At 40.6% G+C, this 17,555-nt stretch overlaps 1 protein-coding gene across 1 annotated transcript in view; it reads right to left on the bottom strand.

Annotated features, from left to right (window-relative positions):
- Window positions 1–17,555, bottom strand: part of TBX20 (T-box 20) — a 36,429-nt gene that overhangs the window by 10,250 nt on the left and 8,624 nt on the right. Inside the window, exons 5-6 of the mRNA XM_021389093.1 lie at window positions 13,014–13,172; window positions 9,722–9,798 (exon numbers count right to left, since the gene is read on the bottom strand). Coding sequence (XP_021244768.1) covers window positions 9,722–9,798; window positions 13,014–13,172 — 236 coding nt within the window. The remainder of the gene's footprint in view (window positions 1–9,721; window positions 9,799–13,013; window positions 13,173–17,555) is intronic.

Raw genomic sequence — 17,555 nt, 5'->3', positions numbered from 1 at the left:
ACCTAGGCACATTTTCAAAACGTGTCTGACTTTCTGTTCCCATGTAAGAAATTTGAGTAGTGACGGCTGCTTAAAACTGCTGCTCCATGAAGATTTTGTCAAACTCACCATTTGTTTGTTCATATTTGTTAATGCCCTTCGCTATGAGAGAGTGGCTGTTGCAGAAATTCCAAGGAAAAACATTTTCTAAGTAACAAGGTAAATCACAATGGCACATGTTTTTCTCTCCTGCAAAAAGGCCATTATAGTCATTTTGTCCTTGGTCTATCACTGGTATCATTACTTATGCTAGTCTCCTCAGAAAAATATAAATAAAAAGTGGATCTTATCAAAGTGATTTACTTGTGTCAGGACTGGAAGGGGACTGAAAGCAATGGCAGTTCCTACATAGAGGATGATATAATTAAATTACTGCCTTTTAAGTGATTGAAAACAGTAGGCATATCGGGGCTATCTCAAAGAAGATTTTACAAAGAAAAAAGACAGATGGTATTGTTTACATTATGTACCGAATGCCTCTTGAAATTTTTTTTTTTGCAGCCCAATGTGAAATGCAACAAATTTTACTTAACTAAAAAGACTATCTTGGGTGAATACAGAATTAATGAATAACAAATTAGACCAGTGTTTTCTAATTGATTTAGATACCAGTCTGTAAACATATTCAGAACCAAATAATTACTAATCTTTAAAGATCTGAAAAATAATTGTAATTCAGGTGATTGCCTGTATTGTCTCTATTGACTTTATTTCTAGTGAGGATTTTCTTATAGTGACAGGCATTACAGCAATATTCGGATGCAATGTAAAGACTACAGACTCTAGTTTAAGTGCAGTGGGCTAAGTTCATCTCTAACCTCATTGGATCCAAAAGCAGTAGGGGGATAAATTCACCCCAATAAATTTATGTTTGAATTACCAACAGGGATTTAGAGTTAAATCAAATGCCCATGATTATTGCAGACTAAATTATTTCCAGATGGGTCGGTATGCTAGACAGAGAATTCTATTATTCTATATGGTTGTCTTCTTTTAAAGGAAAGAGATGACTTCTTAGTGAACCCTGTATCTACAAAGTCTGAAAACAAAGAAGTATATGGTTTGTTTATTTATTTATTTTTAATGTTGTAATGTTACAGGTAATATGCTAAAAGTTTTAGAAGATTGATTTCATTCATTGGCACAAGAAGCCAGGACTTTTATGGCAGAAGGAATGGTCTGAACATCTTGGATAAGGGAAAGGAATTCACTTCACAAAGGCAGTTCCTTTTGTGCATCTGGGATTTAAAGCTCAACATTTAATACACTTATCTAGCCTAACTATGCTGGTGATTTAATCTATAACCTCATCACACCTAGTACTTTTTCATTTTGGAGGCTGACGTTTTGATTTACACCATGGGTGCGTGAGACTCAGACCACGATTTAGGTACCTTGCCCCACAGCCTTCAAGTGGACATTCTCCTTTTACACACACACCTGCTGCATTTACAACTCTAAGTAGACCTTCAGAATACAAAAATATGAGCAGGAGAACACCTAAGCACACAAAAGGAAACAAAGAGAAGCAAGAAGTAGTGTATTTTTCCAAGCATTAAGCTTATCTCTGAGTTCTCCAATCTAGCAAAACAAGAGCTGAAATCTGCATTCAGGTTTTCCCCATCTTGCACAAGTGACCTAACTACCAAATTAAGGGATAACCTTTGCTTCTCTCTGTGTTTCAAGGGAAAGAAGTGGTGACATTTGCATGAGGCTCAACTATTTCACGCTCAGAGACCATCACTCAGAGATCAAGTCTTCTCAGAAAAGAAAGTGGTTGGAACTCATCTAATCTGAGGAAACACGTAAAGTTTCCCACAGAGGTTGGAAAGAGGAGATTAACCTCTTCAACTGATTTAAGACAGAGGTACTTCTAGACTAGCTCTGAAGTAAATGTGTAAGAGAAAGTAAAACTTAAACAACAGGATTTAAGTGGCTGTGAAATCTTGTTCAGAATGCACACACACACACACACAAAAACCCCCTGACAATGTGAACTACAGGTTCTTACTTATATCACTTTGTCAGTCTGGACCAAAAGGACTTAAATCTCAAAGTCTTCCTGAGCATTCTTTTTATGAAAGTTTGTACTGTTTAGAATACCTAGAATATGGTGCCCTATAGAGTGGGCCAATAAAGTAAACATTTTTTTAGAAGTCCCAAAATATAACAATAGTAATACAGAAAGACTCATTTATTTAAACCTGTGGCTTCATAGTTCCCTATGCAACATCTTCAGATATTTCAGCACATTTCAAAGGATTTACGCAAATAATTTATAAGTTAATGAGCAATAAATCAGTATTTGCCGTTCTGGCTCTGCTCAAAAAAAAAAAAAAAAAAAAAAAAAGATAAGAATATGTTCAAAAATGAGATTTGGTGGAGACTTTCAGAGCTCTCCTTTGGTTTCTTGAGACCTGATCCACACTATGCTCCATTTCCTTACCTGGGCTATTCAATTTGTGATCCCTTGTTATCTAATACTTAGACCTAACAATTCGCATCTTTTAATGTAACTCAGAATGCTGCAGTTTCTTCTATGAGCAATAATCTTGATTTTTGAGCAACCAAAAGCTATCAGCTGGATACCAGAAGGATGTCTTCTTTCCATCAAACCCTTTTGTGTGATCTACCAACAATTTTTATTCTTCCAGAATCCTCTTCAACTCACAGTTCCTCCATAAAAACTCAGAGGAGGTAAAAAACAATATATAAGCATAATATATTACTATGATTTTAGCTACATATTACATGTGCAATTGGATAATAGTAGGAGATAACAAGCTGGAGAAGAGCAAGTTAGGAGCTGAAGGTGCTCAAGAAAAAAAGAAGGAAACCATGTGCCAAATGGAAAGGAAAAAAACAAGCATTTATTGGCTAGCACGCCCTCCAAGGAAATACTGAGGCATGATAAATGCGAGGAGAGGTAATAAGGAAAAGGAGTTTAGGCTGATACAAATGATCTGCTTTCTGACAGAAGCACACTTTGAGCCCGGTGCTTCTAACAAGCCTGTGCTTATTAGGAACAAAGCAATAAAGAAACCAGCAAGTTCTGGACCAGAAAGGAAGTAAAGGACTGGGAGAAATTATCAGTTGGTATGGTTTTAGGGTACACAGGCAGGACTTTTTATGTCTTGTCATGCTGAGTCGTTGACTACATTTAGTTAGCATTGTACTTTACATATAGAGTATTGTGAAAGGGTCCAAAGTAGACAGGAAGACCCTGATCTGACTGGTAAATAATTCACTAACTCTTTACAGATTAAACCAAGATCTTGCTGTGGTACTGGATACTCACTAAGAGACTGCGGGAAGCAGACTTGGGGAGCAGCTGAGGAGCAAGGCCCTGTGTAAGGATGCTCATTCCCTCATGCTGTCAAACCTAGATCACAGAAGCTCTCTCTGGAGCCAGTAGAGCCCCAGATCACACTGAGCAGGACCTTTAATCAAGATAAAAGAACACTGCTTCTCTATAGATGGAAGCAGGTATTTATTTGGTTCTTTTTTAATATCATTTTTCTGTTGCTTTTGCAGTTGCTCTGCTTCAGCAGTGCATTCACAACAGCCCACTGATTACCATGACCTCGATCCTGAGGTGTTTGATATTGAGCCCTGCTGTTATCAAGTGAGAGTTCACTTGGTCACAATGCCCCATAAACACAACGCCCCCATAAACATTTGCCACATGTGCCTGAAGCTATGGATTTTCCTCAGTTTGGCACAGAGAGCACCCAGGAGATGGAGACAGGAAGTCTACCTTTTTCTTTTGGGATGAGGAGGCTTAAGGCAATATATTTGGTTTTGGCAGAAGGTGTTAGAAAATCTAATCCAGAATGAGTTTGCTGGAGCCAGGCCAGGCTTGGTATCCATCTTAAATCTATACCATGGATTCAGAGAGGATGGAGTTGATATAATATTCAGGTACCCTTCCACTGCAAGCCAGGTTCAACACCCACTGAAGACAAAATGCAAAAGTGATAAAGAGCCAGTGGTGGATCCAGGGACTCCAAACTCATATCCTCTTCAGAAGTCATTGTCTCAGTTATGTATGGCTAAAAGGGCATCCGATTTCAGAGCAGAGTGCAGCAACCTGCTAGCATTTTCTTTATTGTCCCTTACTATTCAAGAGATAGGTAAGCAAAATATAAGGATATCCTCAGAATCCGCTCCCTATTCCTGGTGTCATGGTTTTTGTCTTTTTCTTTACAAGAAAAGCAATGCTAAAAAAATTAATAATAAAATAAAATAAAATAAAATAAAATAAAATAAAATAAAATAAAACTGACAACCGTGTTTTGCTTGGCCATTCCATTCAACGCAAAGAAAAATACAGAACAGGATATAAAGTGTATGAATTATCAGTTTGCGGCCTGAATGACTTCTTTAGTTCTGCATTTCAAAGGTTTCCTTTTTTTTGTAGCTGCCAGTTAGTATGTTTGGAAGAAAGCCCAGATAACAGAAGACATCAGAAGTGAGGTGAGGTGAAGACAGATGGGATAAATGGGCTGAGAAGGCATAAAAATAAACTTGTCGGAAGTCACACTGTAGTGGACTTCTTTTTTTAAGGGAAAATATGACTAATTTGTCCAAGATGCAAGTGCTAAAAACAAGTCCTAAAAAAATAAACAAAACAGAAAAAAAAAGGAAAACAGCAAGAGGAACAAATACATTTCTATAATAGCAGCTAGGAGTGAACAATAAAAACTGTCAGAAGCACTTTATCACTCAGTCTTCATGTTTCCATGGCTTATAGCTGTTACTTTATGCATGTACAAACATACAGACACAGATTCATTTGGTTGTTCTACTGATAGATTAATATTGCGGGTTGACCTTACAACCTAACTCAACTCCAACAGGTTATGGACCATATCCTCAACCAGAACAGAGCAGCACTGTTACACTGCTTGTGTCAGCTGAACCAACTCAGCAGGTCTAACTGGAAAATAAGCTAGGGTATAAGTGCTTAAAATCTTGGGAAGTAAAGAGGTTTTAGCTGTCAAGGAAGGGTTTCTGCTAGAGAAAAGGAAGAGTTGATTGCTGACAGGAAATAGAGTTTGAGGAACCAGATTTGAAGGGAGTGTTTTGAGTTTCAGCTATTCCAGGTGCCTAAATGTAGGCAGGTAGTGCTCTTGACATGTCCTAAGTCATCTGTGCCTCCTGCAAGGCCTGGAAATGTCGATACAGAAGCCACAGATAACCCATCCACCCCTCTGCAGCAGCAGTTGCTGGAGTAACCTCAGCACATATGCAACAGTATGAGATGCCAGGTGTTTAGACACTGCTGTACCCAGTGTCTCTCCTTAAGCTCCAGAACATCACTTCTCCCCACCTAAACAACAGTTATGAGAAAGCCGTACTCGACCATGGACAGAGGGTACGCATTTCTGGCAGAGGGCTGGGGCCTTTCTTCTGGACTAGCAGTAACCAGTGGGAGTGGGGAGGTAGGTAGCCTCTGTAGGGTGAACGACGAAGGGATGGGAGAAAAGGCAGCAGCTAACAGCACATTAAGTACATGGTTTGACTGCTACTTCACCAAGGCAGTACCTCTATCTGGGCATTAGCATCCATTTCACTTGCAACCTTGTAAGGCAGTACTATGTATCTCTACATTTCAGACATGAAGCTCCTCAGGGGAAAATTCAGAATCTGATTACTATGCAAATCTAGCTGGTATGCTGGGTTGCGGCTCTCTTACTTCCCCCAGCCCCCAGTCTTGCTTTCTCTGCCTAGAAATCACTTGGTTGTGCAGCCAGACTTTCCCATTAGCTCCTTAAAGCATGTATCTATCTCCCAGAAAGGCTTATGTGTAAGGGTATACTCCCTTAGTTGTCTTTAACAGTCTCAAGTTCACAACCTGAACTTGCCTATCACATGCTGGAGAAAATAAACCAGCAGCGTTCAAATCATAATTATGCTCAGTCAATTCTTGTTTGATCATTAGATTACAATTCAGTAGTTCAGTTGACTCACACTCTTCAAACAATCACCCATTTCACTGGATTGTTTGAAAGATACTTAGCTGTTACAGTTTTATTTAATTATTTACTTATCTTTAAAAGGCTACCTTCTTTACCATAACTCAGAAGACAAATTCTGAATCTGCTCTGTCTTAATTTTGATATTGCGTTCTTTATGAGTTTGGCAGTTTTACTTAAGCAGAAGCAGAAAGGCATTGCCTTAAAACTTATCTGCAGAGTGAACTGCTCATAAAACCTGCACTACTTGTTGGTTTGTTTGGTTTTTGTTGTTGTTTTGTTGGTTTTTTTAAATTATTATTTTTAAACAAAGTTTGCCATTAAAAAGATTTCTCATCATCCACATTACTGTGTTTGGCATCTTGTAGTCAACACCACAGAACATCAAGTTACACAATCTGGTAATTGCAGCTAAATGTTCAGTGTTTCAATCACAATCACTCCAGGAGCCTTTTTTATAATAAAAGAAAAGTAAATACCACATAAAAAGATCAAAAGGTGAGTCAGAATTTATCTAAATCACAGTAGCCATAGATAAAGCCCGTCCCATTGCCATAAATAGATTACCGCAAGTAACGTATGGAAAGAGTTGATTGTGGAAGGAAGGAATCTCACATCCTACTGAAAATTCATTATTTACCAAACTCACATAAGATTTTTTCAACAGTTAAAAGCATTGTAAAGATAGCTACAAGTACTAGCAAGCTGTTGTAAGGTAGTTAGACAACAACAAAAGAAAATGTAGGAACTTTAATAGCTTTGCATTTGTCGAGCTCCTTTAACATTGTGCAACCCTGACTAACTTTACATATATTATTTTAACTCCAACACATATAATGCAAACAAATTTAATCCTAAAGGCATTTGCAGCTTGAATTTCCTACATAGGGATCATAAATCTATAATGGGAAGCTTGAAATCGTTAAAGTCACATATTTATAAAATCATATTCAATTAGGTTAAAAAAGTGCAATTTCTGTCATCATCTCATAAAAAGATGTGTTTTTCTCTCAGATCTACTATAAAGAAAAGCTCCCTATATTGTTACAGATAGGGACTGTTTTCAATCAGTTACAAGGAGCAATCCAATTACCGGATGGTTTAGTGCAGTAACTGACTCCAGACTAATTTAATTTCTTTAGGTCTCTAAAGATCAATTGATCTGATTTGTTTCCCTCCCCAAAGGCTGTTTAGGAAAAAGCAGGCTTAAATACCTGGAAATGAAATACAAAGCTCTGTACACTTTCACACTACTTAGGTCATTCCGAAAAGCTGGAACTTGCGATAAATTAGTGCTCTCTTGGCCCTAACATCACAGGCAGCTTTACCAGAGACAGTTAAGATCACCGCACAACATTGCAGATTATGCATGCACACGGTGTACACAAGCTGTCTTAGGAAGAATTGCACGGAAGACAGGTTCACAGCTTCTAGGTAAATATTCAATTTCAAGAGCTGGGCAAATGTGCAGTTCCACTGCATAGACTTTTCCTTGGCATAGATATATGTGGTGTGATCTACAAGTAGCTTCTATCGGACAGTCAACTTACCAAACATACTACATTTCCAACTCGACTGAGTGAGAGCCACACTGCTCTATCCAGTGTATCCCCTGCATCTTGTAATGCTCACCTCATTGGACATAAGCCCGGAAACCCTTCCTGTGCCATACCTCACAATGCTATCTCTCCTGCTTCACATCAGATTTATTTAAGTAATATTGCTGGTGCTAAGATGAAAGCTGTAGAACAGTGAGCACTTTGAAAATGACATTCTTATGTGCCTGATTATTTAATGCTGGAAATGAATAAAACCTTTAGTATATCTGGACCATATCTGATAACTTAGGAAATTCTCGATCTCCTGTTAGCTAGCCCCCTCGTGTATCACACATTTACTGTCCTATTACTTGATAAACAGTGCAGCAGTTCTTTTTTCTTAAACACCATTGTGCCCTAATCAGAGCTAAATGCTCCCATTTAAGTGAAAATAAGACCTTATCCAAACCTAGACTCTCAAATGCAGAGTTTGAATGGGATTTCAATACTTTTCCACAATCTGTTTTTGTATTTATTGTAGGTTTCACATTTGGATACCTTATCTTTCATGGCAACGTTCATGCCTGGGCTAGGCTGCCTGTCTAGGCTCTATTCTTATCAATAAACAAAAGGGCACTGTGGTTTATGCTCAGCATTTCTGACTTTGTGCCATGTGCTGTTATAATAAGATGTCCTCTGGAAAAATTCCCTTCATACCCAGCACCACGATAGTCAGTTCATCAGCACAGAGGTAACTCAGTTTTTCTTCCCGCTTATCTACTCAGACTCTCTCAGCCCTTGCAAAGCTGTGTCCTTAGATGCTGACTGTCTGTAAAACAAGGAAACTGAAAAGATCAAGGTCTCTTCTCTTTTTACAGGTCTTCTATTGACTATTTACTGCATTCAGGCCTGAGCTTTGGACATTGTTTTCTTTCTAGTGCTCTGTCCAGAAACCAGGCTATGCTATTTTAGTTACATTTATGTTACTGTTCTCCATTTTCATCTAAGACCTTCATCTAGAAAGAATTTTTTAACAGCTTTGCAAGTGTGCATTATTGTTCACATACTTTTTTTTTTCTCAGAATTACTGTTCTTTCACCCAGCTACTTAACAGATCACTAATGATCCAGTCACTAGTAAGATATATTATATTAACATTTCCAAGCCGTAGACTTGTTAAGATTTATGTGCTCCTGCAGTACTGTAAGGAGGTTTTCTAGCTATATGCTCAATAAAGTCATATTCCGTTTGTCCCCTATATGCACCCATGGAAAATGAATCACAGATACATCTGGATATCCCCACATAGGAGCCTGGAGGGTTTTGGCCTCTCCCAATTTACTTTCGTGATCATATACTCATAGGAAAAATTAGATGTGCTATATCCATCTCCATCAAGTTCTCTTCCAGCCTAAAGGACACAGGATGCTTAATTTACTTCATTTGCCAAACCATTCAACACGATATCATAAAAATGTGATGCACTGGAGAGCTACCAAGAGATCGAAGTTTATTTCCTACTCAGCTGTGGGTTAATGCTTCCGTCCCTATGGCAGCAGTTGCTTATAATGAGCTGTACACACAAAACTCCACAGTTTGCAGATAAAGCTTTCCCCTGATGAAGCCTGCAGTACAATTTTGGTGAAACAAAAATGGCATCTTTGTCGTCAGAGTGGGAGTTATGGGATTTGTCCTGATGGCAATAATTGCTGACTTCAGTGTCTGGGACTGCTGAAGTGTATTTTGGGAAGCTCCCCTCTCTCTTTTCCACTGTGTGAAGCAGTGAGGAGCTATAAAGATGTTTTTCACAGGACCACTGCCCTTGTTTCCCAGTGACCCAATTCACAGCCCTCAATAGGATTAAATGGCACGATAAGAAAAAAGCTTTTCATTCTAAAGTTTTAAAACCGACTGTCTCCCCCTTCAAGAAGCCCCATCGGGAAGATGAATATATCGGCCCCAACTGGAACAGATGTCAAAACTCAAAACAGCTCTTTCTTCATAAAGTTTGTAAGTATTTTTAAAGGAGGTGCAGGAGGCTTACTATATGCAACAAGATAACTTTAAAATGCACAGCTTCTCAGGAGTTGAAAGGATGCTTTTCCTGCAAACTCTCCCTTCTCTTTATCTTATCTGCATGGAAAGTAAACAGAAAGTCCCCATTACCTCTCGATATCAGTGAGTCTGGAAGAGTCGCGGAATCCTTTGGCAAAAGGGTTGCTGTCAATTTTCAACTTGGTTATCTGGAAACACAGAAAAAAGCAACGCAACATGAAAGTAGTGTTAAAGTATGGCAGCGTACAAAGTGTTAGCCTATCCATTCTCCTGACTTCACCACTAATTGTATCCATGTTCTTTATGTGTGCGCACAACTCCTGAGGTGCTGCAAAGCCGTGTACATTATCTGTACAGGAATAGAAAGACCAAAGGGCACAGAGAGCTCAGACTTTGCATTACCCGGAGCAGGAGGAACCCACTCGCATGAGACACTGTTGCTTCCAGACAACACAAATCAGGTGGTTTTTTTCCATGAGAAAGCACAGCACCCTGCGAACATGTGAGCCTCTCCAGTGGAGCTGCACATCAGCTATGTCCAAACCGTGGGTGGCTGCCTGCAAACTTCAGCCCCATTTTTTTTTCTTTTTTTTCTCTTTTAACTGTCATGCAAATATTTTCAGCCGGATTTACCTCCCATCACACAGGGGCAGTACAGCTGTTTTGGAATGGAAAGATGGAAGGGAAGGAAAGGGAACGGTTAAAATAGTAACCGCATTAAAACAAGCCAGAAAGCCAGAATCTCATGCAAGAAAAACTCCCCTCCCATCTTCAAATGCAGCCCTACAACCCTGTACAGTGCACTTTGTCAGCCTTTACTTTCTGCTAGAGTAACCATGGACCAGGACAGCCTGGGGGACAAGGGATGCACAGAACTTTGCAGTGAAACTCCCTTGGAAGAGATGGGGGCTTCCGCTGTGTTTTTGGGAGCAGGAAAACACACCATTGCCCTTGGCAGTCTTCTAGCTGTCCAATCAAATGAAATTTGGTGAGTAACACATGAGACATCAAAACAATATTTGGATTTACCAACTATGCTAAACAGTAAGCGGGAGTTAGAGGTTTTTCTTGGAACAGAGGGACAACATGAAGTCTGTCCTGAAAGACAGCGAATGCCACCAACTTCAGCTGCAACTGATGAAAATCAACATTGCCCACTGAGTAGTGGTTTCGGCCTGACTTTTCCTCACAAAAAAAAAGCCTGTATCAGATGGCTCTCCAGACTCAGAAAGGAAAGGGATCTTTTCCAAATCCTTAAACAATCACGTTGTCATCAAGCAAATGTATTCCAAATTTGGTGGCCGTTGCTCTGAGGCACTACTCAAGAGGTACCATAGCCTACCAGTTGTCACGGTGGGCTGGTCAAACAGCACAGGACCTCAGAGTTGGCTGAGGTTTTGGGACTGTCCTACCTTGCAAACACACACAGTGACAACTATCCTCAACACAAGCTTTGTCACAGGATCCTGCAACGGCTCAGCAAGCCAGGTGCAGTCTCCTCCACCTCTTGAGAAGTCTATGTCCCAGATTTGCAGCAATGTTGGGAAGAGCAGCAGGTTGATGTCTCACGTACTGGGAACATTTTTGTGGCAGCACTTGAAAGTTACCTTGCAAAAAGACAAGCTCCAACTAGTTCGATTGACTTAGATCACCGACACACTGAGCCAAGTGTACTGCAGTATCGTAAGGATTTCTATTCATCTCTTGAGTGTATTTTCACCAATCAAACTTCCATTTTCCTAATATTAAAGATTTGGTATGACATCACAAGACAAACTTTTTGTATTCACCAAAGCCAGATGAGACTCACAATCATTTATGGCCATATTTTTCCTGAGAGACTGTCTCACAAACAATCAGAGAACATCTGCTAGAAAGCATTTTAAAATGAAATTTGACCTACAATTCAACTCTGTGGCAGTGGTTTGACTGTTTAAATAAATGCATGCCCTTTAAATCTTAAATTATGAGATAGTTTGTTGAAAGTGTAATGTATTTAGCTTTTATCTAATAACCTCCAGAAATGTAATCAACCCCTCCTTAAAACAGTTCTGAAAGAAATGGCAAAAATGAAAAAAGGCTCCATTTTCATTAGTCATAAATAAAATGACAGCATCAACCTCTAGGGGTTCCGGAGATGTTCCATTGAGAAATTTTCCAGGACTCGTTGCATGTGCTTTGGGAAGGTTAGTTTGGAAACACCTCTGATATAAATATCATTGGTAAACATAAATCCATCCTATAGAAATAAATGCCAGGTTTATCTGGTTTAGTGCCTCTTGTGTTCTGCTAGTTTCTACAGAAAGTTAAGAGGAAAAAATCTAACCAAATGTTCAAACTTTATATATTCTTGAGATTGTCATGTGCTGAATCTGAGTCTACATTCAAGACATCAGATATTGGAGCCTTAAAGCTGGATGTGGGGTTTGTCACAAGAACTAACTTAACACTATTACTGCTGCATCCACAGTTTATTTGACCCCTTATGCTGTAGTTTCATTTTGTCCATAGCATTTCATTGCATTTGGAAATGAGCTGCCTTTTCTTTATATCAAGAAATGCAGACTTCTTTAAGAAAACAGTAGGTTCTTTGACTCTAGGATGCTGCCTGCCCACATGTTTGGACAGTACTTGTTACGTTTTTCTTAACTTGGGGGAATTAGAGATGGAAAGGGTTGTCTTTTTGAAATGCAGTAGACATTAATCCTTTTAAATACACTTTGAATCGCACTGAAGCCAACGGCATATTTCTACTGACTTAAATATTAAAGCTCTACCCACTGTTAAGCAAAGCCTCTGCTTTCCAATTGTTTATATACTTCCTAAAATTACTCATTAGCAATCCATTGTTTTGATCTCCACCATTTTGTATACATTATTCACTGGCATGCAAATTGAAATTCAAACATCTGGATGTAATCTGGGCAGCCTCTGAAAAGCATATCTCTGGGTGATTTCCCTTATATTTGAGCCTTGCATCTTAATCAGCCAACTTTTTAAACCCATGAAATCATGATGTGCAAACCAGAGTATTGCACAGCTAATTGCTCATGGCATGAAAGATCACTTTGAATAAGAAGGGATCCTTAATGAACTATAATTAGAAAAGGACAAAATGATAATATGCAAACTGCCTTGTATAGAAAGAAGGGAAGAAAAATGAAAGTCCCTTTCAAGTCATCTTTATTCCCGTGAATAATCCTTATGTCCCTTTGAAGTTAGCAGAACTATCCGTATACATAATGACTTCTGAATATGAATTAAGCCCACCAAAGCCACTACAGACATTAGAATGGAAAGGTAAGTTGTATCAGAAACTTTCCTAGATGAGGCTGGGGAGAAAAAGGAATTTTTAGCAGAGTGGAATTTAACTATATCTGTGCAAATTAGCAACCATACTCACCAATTGATTCTGGTAGGCTGTGACAGCGGTAAAAACTGTCTCTGGAAAGATAAACGTCCTGAACTCTTCAGATTTCAGATTTAACAAAGAAGCTGTGTGATCTTTCTTCTTAATGATGTGGACTCTTGGCTGGTACTTGTGCATGGAGTTTAAAATGATCTGTAAGAAAGAGTTACAAGGCGCTGTCCTGAGAGGAAGATTAACAAGACCCTTAAAGACTTTAAACCTGGTCAGGGGCTGATTCTGGCAATGAGCTCTTCGGATCCTTTGAGAAGATCCTGACTTCAGAAAATGAAGCTGTAGAAGGAGTCTGTCCAAGAGCTGGTTTCCTCTCCCTCCTACGTCACTGGTAAGCATCCATTTTTGGAGCATAAGTACCTATTCCTACAGATGAGGTGTGTTACCTACATGACGTTATTGCTTGTATGGGACCTAGTCTGCAGGTTTCACCTGCAAATGTGGGTATTTTGTTCTTGTAAGTGCATGACCAAGACCTAACATTTACAAAATCGTGCAGGTGCAGAGTGAAGAAAACCAAGAATCATCCCCCTCCAAAAAAATAAAACACCACCAGCACCAGCACAAACTGTCTGACCAGAAAATAAAACTTCCCAGATCTTCATATTGTAGCAAGCCTTTAAAGCAACCTCCATGATAGATGTTCTTCACCATAAACTACCAAAAATGAAAGGAGGGAATCTGGTGGAGAAACCCCAAATGACCAAGTTTTTCCATTTTATCTCATGAATTCTTGTTCATGGGCCCCCAAAATAATTCTAAACTTAACGTACCAACTAACCAATTCCAATGTTCACTGGCGTCAAACAGCGATTCCCATTTGCTTCAATTACCATGGGATGGAGGCCTTTTTGGCTTCTTCTAACCACAGCATTACAATATAAGAATTAAATACAGAGTTCGGCTTGCACCAGTCCTTGTTTTGGATATAATCACAGTCACAAGACTAAATTGGCAAAGGAGTGGGTGGTTCTATTTTACAGGGGCCATAACAACACTGCAGCCAGCTCCGTACATCTGGAATAGCTAATGTGCATTCCTTGGGAAGCGTTAACTTCAGCTGAAACACAGAAGAAGCAGGGCAGTACTTTGTGCTAGCTCAGTAAATAGGAAAGGTTGCACGTCTTTGTTTTTCCTTTGGGGCCAACTATTGCTATGACACACACTGTGACTTCAAGGGCAAGGGATGCACATAGCAAAAGTCATGGGAGCCATTGTCCTTTAAAGTGTTTCATGTAAGCCCCTACCAACTCAGATCCTTTTTCAGATCACTTCACCATTTTATTCACACACACAACATGGTCATTGACTTTGCTGCTAATATCCTCTGCATATTTCTGTCTCTCTGTAAAATTTGATCTTACCAGCCTGGTCTCAGACTGTTATAGGGAGCTGGAAGAGACATTTGAGAGGACGGTGTGTAGGTGGTGTGAGCTTACCAAGGGCTCGGCCCACGGACCATGGTCTGTCATGGCCGTGATACCCAGGCTCCAGCACCGCATCTGAGCACCAGCCGAGCAGGAGGAGCAGGCCGCTGCACAGCAGCCCCACACATGTCCCTTCCCCTCGTTCCTCTGTGACCATCAGTTGTGCCAAAGAAACTGTTTCTCAAACAACACCATGTAATTCTTTATGAGAGCTTTCCAAATCCAGAAGCACACAAGTAACAACCCTTGCTGCCATTTTCTACACCACACATTCCCTCCAGAAGCAAATCAGGCCCAAAACAACTGAATGAAGCCAGGAAGTGACAGGACACTCGCGGCAAAGGTGAAAGTCACTATTTTCTCTTTGTTAGAGTCTCTGTATGCAGTGCTCCGCCTGCATCCCCATGCAAGGTGCACTCATTGGAGAGTGCACAAAGGTACCGCCTTAATGCATCGCTAGGTGTCAGAGCCATGCAAACAGCCTGGAGGAGCTGGCTACATCGGGTGCTTACTGGTCATACAGCGTGACTACAGGCCCCCAGCCATCCCATCTGCCCCTGTACTGACACCTCAGGTAGGGAGGTGGCCGGGACAGGTCCTTTTAGGATTAGCAGGGGCCGGATGGGCTTTGTGGGCAACTGGCTCCACCGATGGCAGGCTGATCACCAGAGGCAATCTGGATGCCAGATGTGAAATCCCTGAGGTGGCTTAGAATCTGGGAGCTGTGCTGGGAGTTCGGCTTCCACATTCACTCAGGAAGAGAGTTGCTGGGCAAGGTTTGCTTTTTAAAACCTATAGGTTCCTAACTTGCCAGGTTAACTTTAAGAAACACCTGGGCGTAACTGCCTGTGGCTATTCTGAAATCCCAGCTTTCACAGTTGCCTGTGTTCACACCTCTGTGTTTACTTTTGCAAACATTCATCTGTTTGAGTTTTGCTATCATAAATGCCAGAAGAGCAATTATGATAATGTATACACTCATGATTCACCTCACCATAAACCAGAAATAATGCCACCACAACTGAGTGCAACTGAAAGTCCCAGAAAAAGCAGCCAGCATGAAAAGCATCACCAGAAATCTGAAAAATATCATGCTCATCAGTGTATCACAAGCAGAAAAAAAGAGGAATTACTTGCTCCACTGCAAAAATCCAGAGGCGAGAGCCATTTCCTTTCTCTGGTAAGGATATCTGCAAGTGTTTCCATGGTGCAAACTGTATGTCATGCACACAGAGATAAGACTTCTGCCTGATGCTTGGGGAGAAAATGTACATAGCTATGGGGTTATGTGTGCTGCTGAAGATACACAGCAGAGACGCTTGCCAACTCCAGAAGTCCCAGAATAAGAGAAAACAAACAAATGCTAACGCAAACAAATGCCTCTCTTTTCTTCAGATTCCTTTTCAGGAATACAAATAAATACACTCTACAAATAAAACACAGCAATTACCTTAACAACCCAAACTGTCTTCTGGATGATGGAGAAAGTAAGCCACTAGAACAAACTGAAATTAGGCTGGTTCCAACTGCTGTACCCCTTGCTAGTGTTTAAAGACAGGTTTTAGGTCATTAAAGCTTCCTCAGGAAGTAACACGCCTTATCAAATGTAATTAATGTTTTAGCAGGTCAATTAAAAAGATCTCATCAGCAAAGCATGGCTCTTTCAAACAGAAAGGGAAATTTTGAGAGGCATTTCCATTCCTCCCTTCTCTTGGACCTCAGCAGCCCCATTGGCCACGGCACAGCAAACACCCTTAAAGGACTTCAGAGGAGGAATTTTCTCCTTCATTCTACAGAGCATCCAGTGATGATATTTACACAGCTCCATAAGGCAGCACATAAAACCTGACACCCTCATTTGGAACATAAAACATGGCAAAACACTAAAAAAGGGAGTGCTCCGTGATAGCATAATATCTGTCACGCAAAGCTCAACACAGGATCAAGCCTTCCAGGCTTATTCTTAACCAAATGTGCAAAACTTTCCATTGACTTCAGCCATCCAAAGCCTTCATGTAAAGAAAGTGTTCCACCTCCGCCGCTTGGAAAGTGAACCACCGGCCACACCTCACCCGCTGCGGGCCATGTTCCCCTGCTGTCTGCCTGCAAAGCACTGACATCTTGCTCTGTTACGTGTCCCTATTCCCGACAGCTTCGCAGACCGACTTCTTTTTTATACTCATCTGGGCTTCTGGGAACTGCACCGCTCCTAACTAGTGTGCGATATACTGCTGCAAGCCCTTTATTAGAGGCACACATGGCCCCTGTTATGATGAAAAATGCTTCTTTTTAAATGCGCACATATACTGCTCTATCATCACTCGGTGAAAGAGCCCACAAATCTTCAGCTTTGCCCTTCTACAGATTATGAAATAAGAGGGGGGGAAACAAAGACAACCTCTGCTAGTCAGGAAGGGAGCAGTGCTGGGAACTGGATTCAAGAAAAATGGACCCACACACAGAGCTTTACAAAGGGCAACGCATAGGCATCAAGCTGAGCATTTTTTTAAAGAAACTATTTTTTGATTGTTTGTTTCCAGGTGCAGTTTTAAATGCAAATGACCGTGGTTCAATTTTTAGGTCTTGAAATGATCACAAATTCTCTCTCAGATGAGAAGTATTAGCACCAAGCACAGCTCACGCAGTCGGCTGCCACCTCAGCCAGCCTGCAGAAGCAACAAGCAGCCCTCTGTGGGGGCCTCACTGACACCACGGACACCACTGTTGCTCTGGTTTACAGGTCAGTTACCCCCGGCAGAGCTCAAAATGAGCCCCTTCATCCTGACACCTCATTTACTGACCCTGCATTTAGGCTCTTTCCTTTTAACTCCCCCATTCTCAGCCAATAAGCCTGTCCACCGAGCTCCAGCTAGGTGTCATGACACCAGCCTGGTACCAACAAGAACAAATTTATGTTGGGGTTGGTTTCCTCCAGAGCCCCAAGTGAATGCCGTGGTACACTGACTTTCAGGCATCCCACAGTTATTTCAAGAGCTGTCAAGGCACATTTCTTTTCATAATCCCATATCCCTTCTTGTGGTGTCTTTTCTGCTAACTCCACACCCAGCTTGTGTTGAGTCTGGAGGTAAAAGAGTTC

Source organism: Numida meleagris, chromosome 2 (genome assembly GCF_002078875.1).
Source record: "Numida meleagris isolate 19003 breed g44 Domestic line chromosome 2, NumMel1.0, whole genome shotgun sequence".
Lineage (NCBI taxonomy): Eukaryota > Metazoa > Chordata > Aves > Galliformes > Numididae > Numida > Numida meleagris.
The sequence above is the reverse complement of the archived record's forward strand: the minus strand, read 5'-3'. Positions and strand labels throughout refer to the sequence as shown.